Here is a 22299-nt window from a genome sequence, read left to right as displayed (position 1 = left end):
CTCTTTCTGATCATCTACTATACACACTCCCCCCTTCACTCTTCCCCACTTTACTAATGGTGGAGACAAAGTGTGGAGACAAAACAGCACACAGTTTTATGACCAACACTTTCATATCCTTCGGTTTTCTAAAGGCTCTCCTCTAGGCTGACCCTAACTTGAAGGATGTACTTTACTACGAGACGTGATGCCCTTAAAGTATTTCTCCTGCCCTCTATTTCAGTTCCTAATGGGGCAGCCGGTGGGGTATCCTGACGATATCTAAATGTTCTCTCTTCTAGAGTTATTATATGCAAATGATAAACTCTTCAGTGGCACAAGCTCCAATATAGTAAGAGAAGCACATTAGTTTCAAGGAATGGAATGGAATGGAACCTATAATATATGAGTTCTGGTCCTGACTGGGCCACTGCCTAGCTGTGCTGAATCACTTCACCTCTCTATGTATGAGAGGGTTTGAACACCAAGTGTGGAAACCGACAGTGCGTATGATGTCACAGGGTCCCCACTCACTGATTATGGTGCTTGGTCCCACTGAGGCCGAACACACACTCAGAATTCTCCTAAACCCAGTGGTTCAGGAGGTACAAGCACTCCATGATGGCTGGTTTGTACAATCAATATGTGAAATCCCACAAGTGGCTGCCCACGTCTCAGCCAATTCTAACATACAGTTTTAAAACTGCCCCTATGCTGTTGTTGTCCTTGGTCCTAGCTGCCTCGATTAAGCCAGAATAATAGGTGCTCTGGAATCCTTCTTTTTCATTTCCCCATGGTCAAAATGTGGTTCAAGTGAAATGATAGATGACTGAGTCTACAGAGAAAATGAAGAGAGATGCTCAGAGCAGCCCAAGCAGGAGAAAAGATTTTCCTGTTAGAGAAAGGCTTCTCATTGTTCCAGACTTTTATTTGCAAACTAACATTTCACACTACACTCTAGCACCTAGTTGGTTTTTGTTTTGTTTAACAAATATGTATATACACACACAGAGCCAACAATCTGCTCATTTCCTGAACTTTCCGTGAATCAGCTTAACACTCCCCACTGTGCCAGATCATCTGCCACCTGGCTTAAAATCAAATCACTACTTAAGTCTAAGCTTTCAAATTCCCAGAGCAAAATTACCCAACCTTGCAATAATAAGAATGTCTCATATATATCCTAGAAAAACATTAACAGAATGAAAACGAAATTAATACCAGTCTGGATAATAGTATTTTCTTATTAAATAGTCCATTCAGACGTGTGTAAGTATTGAGCATGTTTTGCAATATGGGGTCAGAGTAGGTACCGCCTGTCTTTCACCCCTTCCTCACCCGCCGCGGGCCTCACTAGTCAAGCACACATTTTTGCTCTGAACCTGGAAGCAGCCAGAAAACCTTTCAACACTGTTCTCCAGGTGATACTCACCAACGGACCAGTGTTGACAGGCGACACAATACCTACTTGCCATCCTGCAATGAGGATGGGACTGAAGGTGAGTAAGACTAATCCTTCTATCACCTTGATCCCTTTGACTCAAAACACCCTCCTTCCAAACTGTTAGGCACCAACTCATTGTTGTGAAGAAAATAAAGGTGGTGAGAAAGCGTTGCTGCTGCTATAGGATTCTGAAGATGATCTAAGCCTCCCTCCTGTTCATCAGGCGAGAACACTGAGGCTAAGAGAGTGTAAGACTGTCCAACTTCGGTGACTCAGTAAGACTGACTAGGGCTGAGTCCGAGTTGAACACCCTTTTCTATTGTATCACACTGTTGATGCCAGGGCTGGCCGTGAAGGGGAGGGAAGAGAAAGCTCCGTTTCTTCAGTTAACCTCTGCCTGTTCTATCTCTCAGACAGTGCAAGGAGCTGTGGTGTGCATCCTTTTATTCCACCTCACCACCTGTCTCTCAAAAATAAATGTGCTTAGGTTTTTGTGGCCAAACTGGTAGGAGTGGGAAGCACTTGGACTTCATATTTGCTAATACGGCAAAATTACAAGCTCTCCTGAGACCTTTTTCTACACTCACACAAAGGTCCTCAAACCTTCAACTCTTTTCAAGACATATATATATATATATATATATATATATATATATGTATATGTATACACACACACACACACACACACACACACATATATATAAAACATTTTTATCCAATGATCTTAAAAACTGGAACTTAGCTATCTGAGTCTGGAAGAGCTTACAACAATTAACCTCTAAAAATGAGCATATTTGATATAGAAACTACTATGCAATGTTTCATGCTAATATTAAAAAAAAAAATCAATACTGTAACTTGAAAATTTTCTGTGCTGAAAAGAACACAAAGAACCTGCTGAAACCCGCAAATAAGAAAGATTTATTGTCTTACATATCTCGATTCAGTCACTTTAAAACTTGGTCATGTTATTTCTGTAACATCCCTAAGCACGGAGAACCAGATGCTAATTTTACAACAGCACCCTGCAGTCTCAAAAGTGATTGCACCGACAGCATCGCGTCACAAAGAAAGGAATGGACAAAACAAGAAAAGAAGCTTTAAAATCCTTCAAAGGCTTAACCCAATGTGAATTTAAAACACTGATCAAAAGATTAAGTTATTTCCTAATATGACCCATCATTATCAGAAATAGGAAAACTGCAGCTCAAAATGATATTTTTCATGTTTTAAGGTAATCTTTAAAAAGTGCAAATTTTAAATATTTTTAGATATGAGTAAAATAAAATGTGATGTTTTCATTTTAATTCTAGGAAAGCATTCTTCTATCCTCGTACAACGATTAGGTACACACACAAAAACAACCAGTTATTTAATCAAAAATGAGACCATTAACTAGTCTTATAAAATAATTTCATGTGCAATGAACTTCGACAATGCTGCTGAATTATATTTAGCCCGAGTCTCAAAACACATAAAATACACAATAAACTGGTAGACAGAATCATTCACAACTTAAATATAAACACGCCCAAGAAATACAATTAACAAATTACAAGTTATAAAAATAGCAATCAAGAGATGCTAAATCAATTTATTGAATAAAATTTAAACATGCTTACAAAGAAAGAATCAAACCAGAAATCGTCGACCTACTTCTTTTCCCAGTAAACGTGGCTAACAAAGGAACTATACAAAGGCTGTAGGATCCCAGAACCAGCAGTGTCAATAAGGTAGCATCATAGTGCCTCTCTGAGCCAGTCGGTGGGGTGAGGGTAGAATTGATAAATATTTTCGAAGAAGTATCCGTTTCTGTACAACTGCGAAATCCTCCTGGTATAGTCATTTAAAAGGATCAAAGCAAGCTTAGGCAGGAAAAACTGCAGCCATGTTCACTCTCCTATCCCTCATGCTTGCTCTTAGGAAAAAAATCTGTAAGCTCCAAGGCACTACACAGAACAGATTAAACCAGCTAGCAAATCCAACTGAGAAAGAGACATTGATTTGAATGCTTCATCTGCGACAGAGACACAGCCCCTAGACAGGCTCTGTGGGTACACGGGAAGCCCCTTTGTTAAAAGACAAAAAGGAATGGACAAAAGCATTTGACACCCTCCTTAGGAGTGTCAGACACGGTCCTGAATGGGGCCACCGCAACATGGCCGTCGGCAGGGACGCTGGGCAGCGGGGCTCCACGGGACGTGCCTCCTGCCAGGGCCACGAATGCCAGCGCTACACAACCCTCCAGCCCCCGAGAACACCTTGGTGCTTCCATCTTGGCAGAATGTTTTCAAAACTTCCCATTACAAACAGGGAGCACTGCAAGTGAAATGACCTTAAAAGAATACACGTGTGAATTACCTTTTCAAATCATCAAGAATCAACGGATACATGCAAACCCTTCTGATCTTATGCCACAACTTCAGAATTCAAATCATAAGCGGATAACAGTCCCGTTTAATTTCAAGTAACAAATTTCAGTGTTCCTAAAGGTCCAGTATACAGCTACTGACTCTCATAGGAGACCGGCTTCTGCTGCTAAGTGCCCTCTCGGAAACGTGCTCATTAATTTGGTCATTAATTCAGTGCCTTACCCTCCACAAACACATTCTCAATTCTGTCACATGCTGGCTGAGTGCCCTTGGACCAGCGACAACCTCTCTGGGCCTCAATTACCTTGCATATAGAAAGAGGGTAACAGAAGTTATTTGAGAGGAAACGAAAGAAATAATGTATGGTAACCCTACACATTGCTCCACACCCAGAAGGTTCATAACCATGACTCCACTTTGTTCCTGTCCCCTCACCGGAAAGAAGAAACAGATCCTCCCCTTAAAGCAGAGAGAACTTCCCTCTTCCCCACTACTCCCTTATATCTTGTTTTATCTGATATTCTAGTTATCCACGTAAATATCTTCTTTCTCAACTACCTTTGAGAATAGGGACCATTTCTTTGATATCTCATATCCTTCACAGCATCTACAGTGGTGCCTGTACACAGCAGGCACTCCAAAATTGTTCAAATTAGTTAACCCATAAATTTTGTGAAAGAAATTAAAAGGGAAATGAGCAAATAAACACTAAAGCCAAATACATCTTTTGAACAAAAAGGATAACTCAATTCACTCATTTTATACACAGCAAACTGAATTCACACTAACTGAAAACCCCCAAAATACACTCCGTTTAAATTACTTAAAACTAGGCTTGAAGTTATAATATACTACTCTTAATACACTGAATCTAGCATCCAAAGTTTAAGATTAGAAAAAAAACATCTACAAAATATAGCCGCTTACAAAATAAATGAAACTGAAGTTATGTTTTTTTCTGATTTCCAGTTGGGTTCCAATAGCCCCTAGATTGCTTTCTTTCCTTCAACAAGCCAAAAAACCCCACCATCTTCAAATTATACACTTTAGAATCCTTCATGCAAAAAAATACCAGGTGCCTTCAACAGATAAATACTTCTGTGTTTCATAGCACATTCGACAAAAGAGAATGTCGTTGAAAGAATTTGTTTTTCCTGCTAAACTTTTAGAGCAATTCCAAGGGAGAAGCAAGATGCATATTTTCCCCTAAATCACAGAACCAAAAATTCTGATAATTTGTAGCGCATAAGATTTCTCTTACAACTACAGTTTCAACAAGCCCCAAAATCTGACATAAGACTGACTTACAGTTATTGCTGTAAATGCTCAGATCAGTGTGGGTGCTGGCAACAGAGGAGGTGCTTCCCGTCCTCCGCAGCGCAGAACTTTTCAGAGATGCTTTGGATTTAGGAAGTGGTCTAGGCGAATTCACCCAAGACGGCTGTGCAGTTTTCAAGGATGCAGGTTTTCCTTGGGGGTTAAAAAAAAAAGTTTCCACTGCTATTCACTCCAAAAGCTTTAAGCTTGTAAACCTGAACTCCTACATGAACAAGTGAGTCAAAACATAAAATGAATATTCAGAATCCCGCAGGAGGGGGTCCCTGTAATCCTCAAGTAGTTAACCCACATCTTCTGTGACACAGAGACCAGAAGAGCCATTTGAGACAGAAGCTTTTAGCAAAGTTGAAATCAAGGAATAAACAAACTGACATGACTTCCCCCCATATCACTGATTAAAAAGTAAACACATTAGTGCATTCACACACTAAGCTACCATATAAAACATAGGTGAAAATTAAAAAACAACCAAAACAGGAAGGAAGAAAAAGTCAATTTGAGGAAAACAATTTTAAAATGCCTAATGCCTAACAGCAGGTGGTGCTATATTATTAGCATCTTTTTCATCTTACCTTTTCATCTTTACTCTTTCTTTGCCAAACTTAAATGGTCCTCACTCAAACTCCTAACTCTTGCTTGCAGCAAAAGTGTTTCCACTTAACAGCAAAATATGTATGGACGCTTCCCCTTCCCTGGCATCTTTGAAACCACACCATTCTGATGCTCACGCCTGAACATGGGCATTTCGCAAGTCCATGCCTTTGCTCCAACTTTCTTCATATCCGTCTCTCCAGGAGAGCCTATTTTATCGACTTTACTCTAACCATTGCCTTATATGGATGAATCCCAAATTCTCATCTGCAGCTCTGTCTTCCTGAATCCCAATGCCACTCACATTTTCAATTTCTTTTTGAACATTTCCAACTCGGACAATTAGACAACCTCCTACCTACTTATGCTAAACCATAATTAAATTTTCCTTTTTCCCAGCCCCAAAACATTGGAATCATCTTTCTTCCCCCATCAGAGTCTCATTTAATCTAACGTTAAGTTTCTCAGTGCTACCTGGATCATATAACTGAAGAATATCAAGAGTTGAAAAGGACCTTACCTGCAAATGATAGTGTCACATATTACTAATGGCACCCTAAGGGAGTAAAGTAGGTTTTCCAAAAAGTAATGCTCACTGCTTTGTCCCAGTTATTTCACTTATAAAAATCTCATCTTATTAGAGAAAAAGAGCTGAAGTGCCTTAGGCCTGGCATCTAAAGTTCTCCTGTCTGCTGCCTCACCCTGTACTGAATCTTGTACATCGGTGTGAGCCCTGCTCCAATAACCCGTTTTCTCTTTTTCTCCCTGACACCAGGATGTGCTATTCCAATTCACAAGGCACGTCATTTCTTTCCTTTCCTTTCTTTTTTTTTTAAAAAAAATTTATTTATTTAATTAATTTATTTTTGGCTGCGTTGGGTCTTGGTTGCTGTATGCGGGCTTTCTCTAGTTGCGGTGAGCAAGGGCTACTCTTCGTTGCGGTGCGCGGGCTTCTCATTGCGGTGGCATCTCTTGTTGTGGAGCATGGGCTCTAGGCTCCCGGGCTCAGTAGTTGTGGCACGTGGGCTCAGCAGTTGTGGCTCATGGGCTCTAGAACACAGGCTCAGTCGTTGTGGTGCACGGGCTTAGTTGCTCCGTGGCATGGGGGATCTTCCCGGACCAGGGCTCAAACCCGTGTCCCCTGCATTGGCAGGCGGATTCCTAACCACTGCGCCACCAGGGAAGCCCACATCATTTCTTTTCAAAGAGGTGTTCCTCCCCTCAATTCAAATGCTACAAATCCTTATTCACTCTCTTACACGTTGCCTGAATAACTGTATTAGACCCCAAAGTTCTTTCCTTCAATCCTTTCCAGCTCCATCGTGTTGATCTCCTGAATGTGAAAACTAAGGTCATGACCCAATCTATAATCTATGATTCCCCATTATCTACAGGATGACATTATTTTTAAGCCTCTTAATTAATATTTAATTTTAAAGACATAAAAGGCAGCCCTAGGGTTGGTTGATTCCTACCCAATTCTTCCCCCTTATGCTTCGTCATGCCCCTACCTCTCTGTGCGTACAAGTGTACACACACACACACACACACACACACACACACACACACACACACACACCCCTTTTTATTTTTCCAGGATGTTTTACTCTATTCTTCTGCTCTGCCCACCCCTGTGAATGCAATGGCCTTCTTTCCCTCCAGTCCTCAAACTCTGCCCAGTGAATACAAAGTGAGTTGATGACTCTCTTTTAAATCCTTGCTGCGTCACCCCAGGTTTACTGAATCACAGTCTCCCTTTTAACAAGATCCCCTGGTAATTTAAATACACGTTAAGTCTGAGAAGTGCAGTTGAGAATCCCAACCTCTCTGTAAAGCCTTTCCTTCCAGGACATTCCCTGCTGACTGCCATGGACCACACCTTCTTTTATGCTCAGATCCATACTTCCTTCTGTCATGGCATCTGTTTCAATACGCCTCTCAGACTAGTCTCTACAGCCCCTGAGAACAGGAAAAGAACCTGATTCAATTCCGTCCCTGAGGACCTAGCAAAGTGTCTAGCGTGGTGTAAGACTTAATGTTTGCCGAATGAATTAATTTTTCTTTTGAGGCCAGAAGTAGGATGGGGGAAATAAGGAGAGGTTGGAAAAGGGTATAGACTGTCAGCTCTCAGATGCATAAGGTCTGAGGATAATGTAAGACACAGTAACTAGAGGTGATACACAGCGTTATCACTGTATTGAAATTTGCTATAAGAGTAGAACTTAAATTTTCTTACATACACACGATAAATATGTGAGGTGATAACATGTTTATTAACTAGATGGTGTAAATCCTTTCACAATGTATATGTAAATAAATCAAATATCTTACAATTGTCAAATTATACCTCAATGAAATAAAAAAATATACACAGAATTATAATAACAGTAATAGAGCTATTTAAAAAAAATTTAAAGGCCAAGAGTGAAGGACAAATTCTGATAATGTTTTCTCTCATCATCTACATTGAAGCATTCAACACTTAACCAATTTTTACTAGCTTATATGTCCTTTGTTAATAGACTCTTCAGTCTATCAATTAAAGGGAGACATTTTTCTTTACATTCCTTAAAATAATTAGCAAATAACCAATAAATAACCAATATTCAAGTAGCCATTTGATGTTTTAATTTATACTTGGCCACTGGTTTTACCTGCTCTTGGAAGGATAAACAGATTTTTAGAATTTAAATTTACCAAATTGCTGCTCCTTTGGCAAAAACATTCTGATGAGTCGTCATCATTGGAAACAATAAGCAAGGCTGGGTAAGGGACGGATGAAAATTTCCGTGTCAGAGCCACAAGGCAGCCAAGGCTCAGTACGTTTGGAAAATTAAATTTTTTTCAGAAAGAGATATCTTATGGCTTTGTTTCTGAAAGCATCGTAGGTTTACAGACATTTCTCAGTGTGCGTCAGAATTACTACACACCTGCACCCTCTCTGATTCCAACACACAGCCTGGCACCAGAAGCAAGCTTACCCCAAGCCCAATTATCATTCCCCTGAACTGGCCCCTCCCATTTTCACAAGTCTCACTGTCACCCCAATCCAGCCCCACCCCTTCCATCTAATGGCAATTTGTGTCCCAGCCAAAGTCCTCCCTGTTCTTCCATCACTCTTGACGAGCGGTCACTGAGGACACAGAATGATGCCTACTTCACCGAAGGATTACGCCTTTGAAATAGAGACGAATCCTAACGGTGCATTACTATTACCATCCCCAGTTTACAGATGAGCAACCTACTTAAGCGGTTAAACGGCTTACTTAGGTCGCACACCTATAACCAGTGACAGAAGGACCTAGAAGGCAGGCAACTTACCACCTGCCCACTGTTCCCTCTACTGTGCCGTGCACAGACATGCCAGGCTTGGGGGCCAGCCTGAACGCCTCTTGCTAGGAAGGTGCTCCTGTAGTGAATGCTAAAACTGTGGGACCACAACAAAGGTACTTAGCAGCTTCACCAACGGTCATAATGTTTAACTTTGTAGCAGAGTTGGCCCGCTACGAAGTGACTGGACTTTATATAAATATAGAAGCAGTAAAACATACACATCATAAGCAGTATTAAAAGTAAGACGTTGCAAGCCTGGGCTGAGCACCTCTGAGAAACCTAAACACAATATTCTTCAACAAAGAAATCAATACAGGACTTGCTCTTACAAGTTCTGAAGAGATGACATTTACCAGTTTACTTCACACCATGTAACTTATCCCAGATGTAAATCATAACCGTTTAAGATCTACCTGCAGAGACAGGATTGACCTTAGTGGTTTATTTTAAGCTCATGCTGTTAGCATCACCCTACATATAAACACATTTGTTCTGATTCTATAATTATAACCATCTTTTGTCTGGGGAAAAATCTGGCAAGAATAACATCTTCACTTTGCCTTATATAGTAACACAGAGATTCTACTGGATTTGAAGCATACTTTCACCCAACAATTTACTCGGAAAACCACCTTGGAAAATCTGATTAAATGCACTGTTGTTCAACAACAAAAAAATCATTAAGGAACACCTTACAAAACTGAAAATCCATAAGAAAGATTAAGTGAAATAAAAAAGGATAATGTTAATGTTACCCGATCTCTTTAAGTTTATACTTATCTATATATTGAAAAATTCCAGAAGGATATAGCAAATTTTTTATGGGCCCCTTATAGGATAGAGCACAGTGGGACATGGGGGAAAAGAGAAGGAAAGGGACAGAAAGGGAGAATTCTCCCTTCTTACTTTATATACTTACATATCACTCCATGTGAATTTTTTTTAACGATAAGCCTATTTTTTATAATAAAAACTAAAAAATATTATTAAAGTCAATGTGGTCAAACACTTAATCAGATAAAAGATACTCAAGACAAACAGATTAAAAAACTAAAAACAGATAAATTGGATCAATAATTAAAGTAAGTAGATTCTAATATTCTTATTCCTATGCATCTGTAAGCACTAGGTATTCTTTAATTTTACTAAGAAAAAGAAAAAAGAAGTCAATGCCTTAAATTGATACTTTTATATGGCCATGACAAAAAGTCACTTTACTGCTGGAAAATTCTTCATGATACCATAATGGTATGTTTCCTTGGACTGGAAATTAAAGCCAAAGAATGAACTCCTGAATAGCACTCCTTTTTTTCTGACACTTAGAATAAATGACGCATTCTCCAGCAGAAAGCTCCCAGAGCCTTCCTAGGAATGGAGTGTAAGAACTTTAGACCCTAATTGTTGGGGGAGGGGTGTGGTGGGAAGATGGAGAGGGAGGGGCACTGCAGCTTACTGAGCACTTGCATCAGAACTTGATCATGTGGCAGCAGTATGAAGAGCTGACCAAAGGGAAGAGTTTAAAATCAGGGGAACAGGACTTCCCTGGTGGTGCAGTGGTTAAGAATCCACCTGCCAATGCAGGGGACACGGGTTCAATCCCTGGTCTGGGAAGATCCCACATGCTGCAGAGCAACTAAGCCCGTGTGCCACAACTACTAAGCCCGTGCTCTAGAGCCCGCGAGCCACAACTACTGAGCCCGTGAGCCACAACTACTGAAACCCGTGCGCCACAACTACTGAAACCCGTGCGCCTAGAGCCCGGGCTCCGCAACAAGAGAAGCCACTGCGATGAGAAGCCCGCGCACCGCAACGAAGAGTAGCCCCTGCTCGCTGCAACTAGAGAAAGACGGCGCACAGCAACGAAGACCCAACACAGCCAAAAATAAATAAATTTTAAAAATAAATAAATTTATTTTAAAGATAAATAAAACAAATTGTGACAAGTGATGAAAAGTGGATACTGTGTAATAATGTGGAATGGAAGAGATCGTGGAGCAAGTGAAATAAACCACCACCAACCACACCAAAGGTCGGTCTTCATCCAAAGAAGGTGATATTGTGTATATGGTGGGATTGGAAGAGTCCTCTATTATGAGCTCCTTCTGAAAACCAAATGATTAATTCCAACAAGTACTGCTCCCAGTTAGACCAACTGAAAGCAGCACTCGATGAAAAGCATACAGAATTAGTCAACAGAAAACGCATAATCTTCCATCAGGATAATGCAAGACTGCATGTTTCTTTGATGACCAGGCAAAAACTGTTACAACTTGGATAGTTCCGATTCATTTGCTGTATTCATCAGACATTGCATCTTCGGATTTCCATCTATTTAGGTCTTTACACAATTCTCTTAATAGAAAAAATTTCAATTCCCTGGAAGACCATAAAAGGCACCTGGGACAGTTCTTTGCTCAAAAAGATAAAAAGTTGGGGGAAGATGGAATTATGAAGCTGCCTGAAAAATGGCAGAAGGTAGTGGAACAAAAGGGTGAATACATCGTTCAATAAAGTTCTTGGTGAAAACGAAAAATGTGTCTTTTATTTTTACTTAAAAACTGAAAAGGCACTTTTTGGCCAACCCAATATAACTCTTTAAATACAGCTATATAGAGGAAGTGAACTTTGGAGTATCTATGGTAACTACGAATTATTATTATGAAACGAAAGTAAAGCTACCCAAAGGGATAAAAAAAAATCAACAATAAGTTATGGGAGAAATAAATCGTACACATGCGAAACTGTGGCTGCAGATTCACTCTCAACCTGGAAGGACCAAATTCTCTCGTTAACACTAATGTAGATGTTTAAAAATTTTGCTTCAATGGTAGAGTACTGTTGTCTAAAAATTATTTAAACAGACCTGATAAGCTGCTTACAAAATAAATACTGTGCAACAATCGACAGCTTTCTGATGGACCAGGAAAAAAAAGGAAAATGATCCTTTGCTCTAGCAACAAAAAGTACTTGTACACACAGACATGCACACACACTATTTCTATGAATAAATGTATCAAATAGTGCTAGTATGATGATAAATTACAAAAATGGGGGCATAAAAGATTTGAATAAGTGGGACATACATGTTTGTTCTTCCCTGAATTAACATATTAATTGATTACTATTCTTATCTAAATCATGTGATTATTTTTAGAAGGGAAATTGGGAGCGTTTTTTTAGAAAACAATTTAAACTAGTCTAGAATAAGTAAGAAGAGTCAAAATATTTTAGAACATAAAAATGAGGATTATAACTCAACACCAAGAGCAACAACAAAAAATGATTTTAAAATGGGCAAAGGGGCTTCCCTGGCAGTCTAGTGGTTAAGATTTCGCCTTCCAATGCAGGGGGTGCGGGTTCGATCCCTGGTCAGGGAGCTAAGATCCCACATGCCTCAGGGCCAAAAAGCCAAAACATAAAACAGAAACAATATTATAACAAATTCAATAAAGACTTAAAAAAAAAAAAAATGGGCACAGGACCTGAATACAACTTTCTCCAAAGAAGATATACAATGGCCAAGAAAGCACATGAAAAATTGCTCCACATCATTAGTCATTAGGGAAATGCAAATCAAAATCACAGTAAGATACCACTTCACATCTATTAGGATGGCTATTATAAAAACAAGACAGAAAATAATTGTCAGCAAGAACGTGAAGAAATTAGAACACTGTGCATTGGTGCAAGAATAGTAAAATGGTGTAGCTGCTGTGGACAATGGTATGTTGGGTTCCTCAAAAAATTAAAAATAGGGCTTCCCTGGTGGTGCAGTGGTTGAGAGTCCGCCTGCCGATGCAGGGGACACAGGTTCGTGCTCCGGTCTGGGAGGTTCCCACGTGCCGCGGAGCGGCTGGGCCCGTGAGCCATGGCCGCTGAGCCTGCGCGTCCGGAGCCTGTGCTCCGCAAAGGGAGAGGCCGCAGCAGTGAGAGGCCCGCGTACCGCAAAAAAAAAAAAAAAAAATTAAAAATAGAACTACCTTATGATCCAGCAATTCAACTTCTGGGTATTCACCCAAAAAAACTGAAAGCAGGATCTTCAAGAGATATCTGAATACCAGGTTCACAGCAACATTATTTATAATAGCCAAAGGGTGGAAGCAATTGAAGTGCCCATCAGTAGATGCCTGGATAAACAAAACGTGGCATATACATACCATGAAATATTTATTCAGCCTTTAAAAAAGAGGGAAATTCTGACACAGGCTACAACATAGATGGACCTAAAGACATTATGCTAAGGGAAATAAGCTGGTCACAAAAGGACAAATATTGTATGACTCCTCTTATATAGGTTACCTACAGTGGTCAAATTCATAGAAACAGAATAGAATGGTGGTTGCCAGGAGTTGAGGGAAGGGGGCAGTAAGGAGTCAGTGTTCGGTGGACAGTTCCAGGTGGAGAAGATGAAAAGTTCTGGATGCGGGACACGCCGGTATGGGCTGTACAACAATGGGAGTGGACTTCATACCACTGAGCTGTACGTTTAAGTTGTGAAAAGGGTACATTTTATGTAATATATATTTTACTACAATTTTTTAAAGTTTAAAAAGTTAGGAGTTTGTGCTACTAGTTATTATAGTACATTACAAAATAGTGAAACAGTCTATTAATGGTAAAAAATTATAGTGACAGATTAATAAACTGGTATATCAATCTCAGAAATACAAAAATTCAGAATAAGACAGTGGAGATATTTCAAATCAGTGAAGACATTTATTTGTGATATTTGAATTTCTAAAAAATTAAAATGTGACAAGCAGCCTGGTGTAGCGGTGAAAAGTCAACAATCTAGAGCCAGACTGCCTGGGTTTAAACCCAGCCCCGCCAACACACAGGCTGGGGGCAGCCATTTTTTTTGGGAAAGGATTCTATTTAATCTTTTTTTTTTTTTTTAAACATCTTTATTGGAGTATAATTGCTTTACAATGGTGTGTTAGTTTCTGCTTTATAACAAAGTGAATCAGCTATACATATACATATATGCCCCCATATCCCCTCCCTCTTGCGTCTCCCTCCCACCCTCCCTATCTCACCCCTCTAGGTGGTCACAAAGCACTGAGCTCATCTCCCTGTTCTATGCGGCTGCTTCCCACTAGCTAGCTATTTTACATTTGGTAGTGTGTATATGCCCATGCCCCTCTCTCGCTTTGTCACAGCTCACCCCTCCCCCTCCCCATATCCTCAAGTCCATTCTCTAGTAGGTCTGCGTCTTTCTTCCTGTCCTGCCCCAGGTTCTTCTTCATGACCATTTTTTTTTTGTCCTCATATGTAAGAATGGGGGTGATTATAGTGGTACTTACTTACATCATAGGTGCATGTGAGAGTTAAATGAGTGTATTTTTAAATGCTTAGAACAGCACCTGGCACATAGTAAGTGACACATAAATATTAGCTACTAGCTCTCATCATACACCAAGAAGATATTAAAATTGGATTAAAAAGGAAACCAAAAGCATACAAATTAAGCATAATTAAATACAGATCAATTTTCTCTTTTAGTAGAGGTTTTGTGAAGCATAAAAATATAGGAAAATTTAAAAGATGTATATGACTATAAAAATGGAAAAATTTCTAAATCACTGTATACAAAATAAAAAGTCATACAGTAAAACACAGGACAAAGGACAACAGATATCAAATCAATAACGAAGAATCATATACCCCAACAGTATAAGTAAGCAAAAGCTCTAAACAAGAATAAATTAAAACAGTCAATACAATTTCTTTTCAATTTAACCTTATCGTGGCTCACATCTTTCCTGGCTCCCCGACTGTCACTCCTAATCTCCATTTCCTTTGCTCACATCCTATAGAAGGTTTTAAAAAGCCAAATACTTGCGGTCCTAACCTTCAGATTAGGAGTGTGATCCGGTTTGTGCCAATAAGACTTAAAGATAAGAGTGCCAGAGGGCAAGGTGCTGGGTAAGACTTGCTGTCCCTGATAGGGGTAGGCAGGCATGTCAGGAAAAAGGTCCTTCACTCCCAGCCTTTGCGCACAGCAGCAGGGGGACTTAGCACTTGGGACTCTTAGCGACCATACTTTAACTGAAAAGTCACAGAAAAAAGCAGGACGAGTACTGAGGCAGGAAGAGTGGAAGGGCAGAAAGATGACATTTTTTGTTTTGTTTTGTTTGCGGTACGCGAGCCTCTCACTGTTGTGGCCTCTCCCGTTGCGGAGCACAGGCTCCGGACGCGCAGGCTCAGCGTCCATGGCTCACGGGCCCAGCCGCTCCGCGGCATGTGGGATCTTCCCGGACCCGGGCACGAACCCGTGTCTCCTGCATCGGCAGGCGTACTCGCAACCACTGCGCCACCAGGGAAGCCCCAAGATGACATTATTGAACCACCAACCCAGGAACTGCCCACCTCTAGCTTCCTGTTAAGTAAACTCACAGCCTTCTGGTTTAAAACGATCTGTGTCATATACATGCTCCTGTCCACAGCATTTGGTGCAGTTGACTCCTCCTCTCTCCTTAAAAGGCTTTCTTTACTTGGCCTCCAGGACACCACTCTCCACTGACTTCCCTCCTACCTTCCTGGCTGTTCCTTCTTGGTCTCCTTTGTGATTCCTCCTCCACTCTCTAGCCCTTTAAAGCTGAAGAGGACCCCAGAGGTACTTCAGAGACTCCATGCAGTTCCCCAAAGGTGCCCTTGACCTGCTCTCTTTCTATACTTCCTCTCTGGGCAATCTCATCCAGTCTAGCGGCTTTATGTACCAGCTAACTGTTGATGAATCCCAAACTGATCTCCCTCGACCAGACTTCTCCTGTGCACTCGAGACTTGTAAATCCAACTTTCTACTCTACACCTTCATGTATGTACCTATTATTTTCTCAACGTGATGTCGGTACAACTGAGATCCCACCTCCCAACATCCGTGTCTCCGTCATCCTTCCCCATCTCAGTTCATGGCAGCAGCATCCTGCCACGGCTCACACCAAAATGTTGAGGGTTATCTCTGATTCCTCTCTTTTACTCTCAACTCTCATCCCAACAGCAAATCCTGTTGTCTTTATTTTCAACACGTATATCTAAACCTGGCCCCCTCTCATCCCCCCACCCAACCCTTCCACAACCCTATGGAGCCACAGCCTCCTGCCATGATTATAGCCATGCTTCCTCATGGATGTTTCTACTGAGTCTCTCACTCCCACTCAGTGTATTCTCTACACAGCTGTAACAGTGATTCTGTTAAAATTAAAGTCACTTTGGTTAAGAGCCAAAGTCCTTATGATTTTCAAGACTATACATGATCTGGCTCTCCACTACCTGTCACACCTCATCTCCTATTTCACTTTTCCTTACTTCATTCCTTGCTACTCCTAAGAGCTGTCAGTTAAGCTCCACCTCAGGGTCTTTCCACTGGCTCTTTCCTCTGACTGGTGTGATTTTCTTCCAGATGTTCATACAGCTGGCTCCCCGCAGGCCTTTACTCAAAAGCTACCTCTCTCTCTCTCTTTCCCATGCCCAGACACCCTAACATTTCACACCCCCCATTCTGCGTTAGTATTTTTTTCTCTCTTTAGTACTGTACTCTGTCAAACATCCTTTATACTTTATTTACTTATGAATAGCCTGTCTCTCCCAGCAGAATGTAACTTCACAGGGGGCACGTTTTGATCTTGCGTTCACTTCTGTACCTCAGCACTGTGACCCTTATATCTACATTTATCCAACAAGTATTTGAGTGCCAAGCACATGCCAATTAAAATAAGATACCATTTTGCACTTTCCTAAACAGTGAATATTTGGCAAGGGTGTTAGAAATGTCAACGCGGGGAATATAGCCAATATTTTATAAAAACTATAAACGGAGTATAACCTTTAAAAACTGTGAATCATTATATTATACACCTGTAACTTATATAATATTGTACAGCAACTATACTTCAATAAAAAAAAGAAATTAAAAAAATAAACATTGGCTAGGGTGTTGGGAAACATGCTTATATACTCAGAGTGGGAACACAGACTTGCACGCTATTTTTGAAGAGCAACTTGGCAACGTGTATCAAAAGTCTTAAAAATGCTCACACCCTCTGATTCCACCTAAAGGAATGTATCTCAGTAATTTACCTGACCAGCGTAAGTACTGATATACAAAGTTCTTCAGTGTAGAGTTGTTTAACATACTGAAAAACACTGGAAACAACCTAATGTTCAAAGAAATAAATCACAGCACATTGAGATGATGACAACAGTCCTTTTAAACCATATTTTTAAAGAATATTTTAAAATTTAAGAATCTAGGAAAATAGGCACCACACCTTTTAAAATGAAAAAGAAAATTCAATCAACTAAGGAAGTGCCTATTGACTGTTAGGCATGGGGTTTTTAAAACAGTAGGAACTGTTTGTCCCCATTAGAAATACGTAAGCATATGTGCATGAGAATATGTAAAAAGAAAAGGCATTGAATAGCTATAAATTGTGAAGTTAGAGACTACTGGGCATTGATGAGATTAAGGATGTTGTCTCCCCCCACTACCCCTTCCTACTTCTAAAGTGCTATACTTTTTTTTGCGTTACGCGGGCCTCTCACTGTTGTGGCCTCTCCCGTTGCGGAGCACAGGCTCCGGATGCGCAGGTTCAGCGGCCATGGCTCACGGGCCTGGCCGCTCCACGGCATGTGGGATCTTCCAGACCGGAGCACAAACCCGTGTCCCCTGCATCGGCAGGCGGACTCTCAAGGACTGCGCCACCAGGGAAGCCCATAAAGTGCTATACTTTTTAAATAGCCTGCTGGGAAGAGGACATTGGAAACCTGATGTGACATTCAAATTAACTGGTTAAATTCAAGATAAGAGAGGGGCAGAGTAAGGTTCACCTTGCTTGGGACAATGCCTCCCACATTCCTTTCTTGACACAGACAGACCTGGGCTCTGTCGGAACCTCTTCTCTTTGCTGAATGCCTGCACACTAATGCATCACATTCTAATTGCCCACCTGTCCTCCTCCATATGTCCATACATTCTGTACTGACTGTCCTCAATCTTTATATTCCATACTCTGAACCCCAACTGTGCCTTCATTTCTACTTCCTAGTGTACCAGCCAAGTCCTGAAAAACACCTCAATCCATATGTATTCTTCTTATTTTTAATTCTGGGGTTTTAGTGTCAAAAATTAAACAGCAGAGAGCATCAATACTAAACCAAGACTGGCCTTTCTGTAATCTAAAGGTATACCTCTATTATATTACAGAATTACCTATATTATTTCCAAGGAAGAACTTCAACAGAATTTGATATTTGTAATCTTACCCTCTTCTAAAATCCTACAGCTCTTTTTTTATGGTACTATAAGGACAGATGTGATAAGGGATGAACTTGCCATTGCCCCATCTTGGCTGGTACCTTGAGGCCACGAGTCATGTCTTACTTATCCCACGATTCCTCAGGCTCTGGAGTATGGCTTGCACAGTTTACACTTTCAGTCTGCTAAAGGAACAAATTACCTTCCAAAATGCAGAATTTCAGTAGTATATATTCATATTTATATATTGCAAAATGTGACTTTAGTCACATTCTTGAGTTAGCTAAGGCAATATTATATCAGTAGGGTACAAGAAACTGTACTCTGCATAACCATCACCATTTGCTTAGATTCGAGAGTAAACTCAAAAGATAAAGTCATAGCAGTACAGGTGAGTCACAAGAGAAACACAGCAAGTCTCTCTTAAGAGGGCAGTGATTTGACAGAGAAAAAAGAACATCCCACAAAACAAGGTTCTCATGATGACTCAAATTACACAGAAGCATAGTGTTCATGGTGATACTGTCAGTACCTGTTTCTGCAAGTATGTTCACAAGGTGTCTGCTGCTTCAGGTAGAGATTAAACAAAAATAACTTCCTGAGTCACGGGCCTGGGAACATGTGTCCCGCAACTAAGGGTGTAGTAAGTCAAAGGCTTAGACAGGTTGCATCCTTTCCCAGGTACCACGAAGATGAGCAAGGTTCTGCACATGTTCATCGGCAAATGTACTGACCTGGTCGTGAGTTAGCTCACCTGGCACTCACACTGAAAACTCCTAATATGAACCGAGGTGGGCACCTGGGGAGCCTCCTGTCTCATTAGAAGCCAAGGTTCATGAGCGGAGCTACTTTGAACAACAAGGTCATTGAGACTCAAAACTGAACGCTGTCTTCCGTTTATTTCCCTTTCTAAGGCTACAAAAACAAATCAATAAAATCTGCACAACCTCCCCTGAAAGAAATCACCTAACCTCATAAAAATGAGCCAGACAATCTGAAAGAGGAAGCTGTCCATTCTCCACAGGTGCTAGTCTGAATCTGCACTCTTAACTCCCACTATTTAATCTCCAAATGGATATATACCTACACCCTCTGCACCCCCGTCCCTATTTCAAAGACTACCTTGCCTGTGCCCTGGACACACCTGGGTGCTGCCATCGCTGGGCTGCCCCTCATCCCCATCCTTCATCTCCTTACCAGCTCTTCCCCACAGGCTTCCTCATCCTCCACATGTTTTTACAGTCTTAAGCCTCAAACACGCACACACGCCTTTGAGGTGCTTTCTCAAGTCTTCAGTCTCTTCAAGTTCAACATGCCCCAAACTAACCCATCATTCTCCTTCTGACAATTTCTTCTTGCTGCTCTAGTCCCTGTTTCACCCCATGGCCACCCAGACAAGAAAGCTGAGGAGACACCTGGGACTGTTCACCACCAGCGAAGCTGACCGGACCCCTGTCTTCCAAAACATTTTTAATATTTTCACTCTGCTTTCTTTTTTTCTTTTCTAAAAATATTTATTTATTTGGGTGTGTCGGGTCTTAGTTGCAGCAGGTGGGCTCCACAGTTGCGGCTCACCAGCTCTTTAGTTGTGGCTTGCTAACTCTTAGCTGCGGCATCTAGTTCCCAGACCAGGGATCGAACCTGGGGCCCCTGCACTGGGAGCGCGGAGTCTTAACCACTGTGCCACCAGGGAAGTCCCTCACTCTGCTTTCTATTACCAAATATACTGGTGTAACTCTTACAAGCTTGTGCCTAAACTATTGGAACTAATCTGCCTCAACCTTCCTTGGGGTTCACCCATCACTTACCCCAACACACAGCCTACTCAAGGCATGCTGACCCTGCCCTCCACCATGTTCCCCAAACACTCCAGGCCTTTCATAAGGCTACATTTGCACCCCAGGGAAAGCCAGCCACCTTCCATGCCTGGCATATCCCTATGGGCACATTCCAAGGCCAGTTCAATGTCACCACCCTTCTCCAGCCTTCCCTTGGGCTGAGTTAGTGGTGTTCCCTTTACTGTGGACACATAGTACGTCATACAAGTTTCCATTCAAATCAAGCAGACAACATTTTACACCTGTTGTGTAAGAGGTACACTGTGCTGAGAGCTGGAAAATATAAAAATAACTAAGACCTGGGCTCTATCCTTATGGATATCTTCCAGATATGGAAGGAAATAATTATAGCACAGTGTAATAAATGCAAAGCATCACAGAGAACAGGACAGTTCAGCTGGGGTTTGAAGAATGAAGAGGTTGCCCTCAAATGGTTTTCTGAAACCACCCGCCTTTCACCTCACCCTCCAACTAGTGAGTGCATTAAAAGGACCTATAAATCACGTTTATGTTCTCAGGATATAGTAGGCTGCCCAGCACACAGCAGGCGCTCAAAGCATTTCTTGAATGGACAAATAAGACAGACTGCACAGTTTATGAGTCATTATTCCATATCTGGAACAGTCTTCTCAGAATTACTTGCCAAGTGAGCAGAACTGTGTGGAATGCCTGCAAAATGATCAAGAATTCACAGTGACGATGTAAATGAGGAAGAAGAGAGAAGACGCTTGTCTCCCAGGTGCCTCTAAGACCCTCCCTGGTTCGCCTCATGCCCAGTCCCTGGCCAGACACACACACACACCACACACACAGTGCCTCTAAGACCCTCCCTGGTTCGCCTCATGCCCAGTCCCCCGCCAGACACACACACACACACACACACACACACACACACACACACACACACACACACACACGGCAGCTCACTGGTCCTCAGGCTCCACCCCCTACTTCCTCACCTTGATCTTCGCACTTGCTGTTCCCTCCACGATAGCCAAATATTGCCCTCCTTCACCTCCATGTGTTGGCTCAAATGTCACCCTATTTAAAGATCTAACTCCCTTCCCTGCTTTGTTTTTCTCCTTAGCACTTATCTTACACACTAAACATTTTATCCACGTGTTTGATTTTCTGACCAGAATTTAAGCTCCACAAGGGCAAGAATTTGTCTCTTTTGTGCACCTCTTCATTCCCAGCACTTAGAACAGTTCCCAGCACAAGCAGGCACTCAATAGATCCTTGTTAAATGACGAAGTGAGTGTGTCAGAACTACTGCGTGTACGCAACGGACAGAGGTCAGAAGCATAGACCCTGGGACCAGGCTGTCGGGCCTGTTCCCTGTCTCCACCAATTATTAACTTTGTAACTTTGGGCAAGTTGCTTAAACTTTCAAAACCTCAAAATCCTCATTTGTAGAATGGGAATAATCACAGTACGTACACTTCATGAGTTGTGAGAATTATACACTCAGAAAGCTTCGAATAGCTTTCATTAGCATTCAAAACACCTTACCAGTATTACTTTTCTTATGGCAAGAAACATTGAGATACATTCTTTAAAATGTGGTTTAACTACATATCAATACAGAAACATCTATAAGCAACACATTAAAGTTGGCTTTTAGAAATAGTTATTAGATGATCATTTCTGGGTTTTAATAATTAACTTTGGCAAGCGTGAATACATTTCTCATAATTTTGCTTGCTATCTCTCAAACTCTTGCCTAGAAAGGCCAAAATGATACAAAAGTAAATTGAAATGATTTTAAAATCAATCTAACACTAAATGAACAAGAAATCAGTTTACAAAAACAACTGAGCAGGAAAGAAGAGAAACCTATAAGGGTAGGCAAGTCATTACAGGTTTGGGATGTTTATTATACTAACCCACAATAAAATGAATTAACAGGAAGGTTTACCCTTTTGAAATGGTCTTCAGTTTTCTTCTAGAGAAACATGTCTTTCATGAGGCCTTTCTTCAGGCTCTGCTATGATCAGATGGGCCCCTGAACATTCTTTTCCTCCAAATCCTAAAGCGCTTAAGGGCCTTTTCCACACCCCTTACAGATCCCTTTGTGCTGCTCTTTGGTTGCTGCAGGAACATGCATTCACCCTCCCCAGGCAGTTTCAAGGAGCCCCAGGGCGGGGG

The 22299-nt window shown here is 41.2% G+C and overlaps 1 protein-coding gene across 3 annotated transcripts in view; it reads right to left on the bottom strand.

The window, feature by feature from the left end:
• MTUS1 (microtubule associated scaffold protein 1) overlaps positions 1-22299 on the bottom strand; it is a 105953-nt gene that overhangs the window by 71764 nt on the left and 11890 nt on the right. The window contains exon 3 of one of the 3 annotated variants that reach the window (XM_007459899.1): positions 5104-5265. The exons of 1 other annotated variant lie outside the window; for it this stretch is intronic. In XM_007459899.1, the coding sequence (XP_007459961.1) occupies positions 5104-5265 (162 nt within the window). Of the gene's footprint in view, positions 1-3079; positions 3270-5103; positions 5266-22299 lie in introns of those variants that run through there. One more of the 3 variants, XM_007459901.1, reaches the window with a different exon arrangement.

This window comes from Lipotes vexillifer, unplaced genomic scaffold (genome assembly GCF_000442215.2).
Source record: "Lipotes vexillifer unplaced genomic scaffold, Lipotes_vexillifer_v1.1 scaffold614, whole genome shotgun sequence".
In the NCBI taxonomy this organism is placed as follows: Eukaryota; Metazoa; Chordata; class Mammalia; order Artiodactyla; family Lipotidae; genus Lipotes; species Lipotes vexillifer.
The sequence above is the reverse complement of the archived record's forward strand: the minus strand, read 5'-3'. Positions and strand labels throughout refer to the sequence as shown.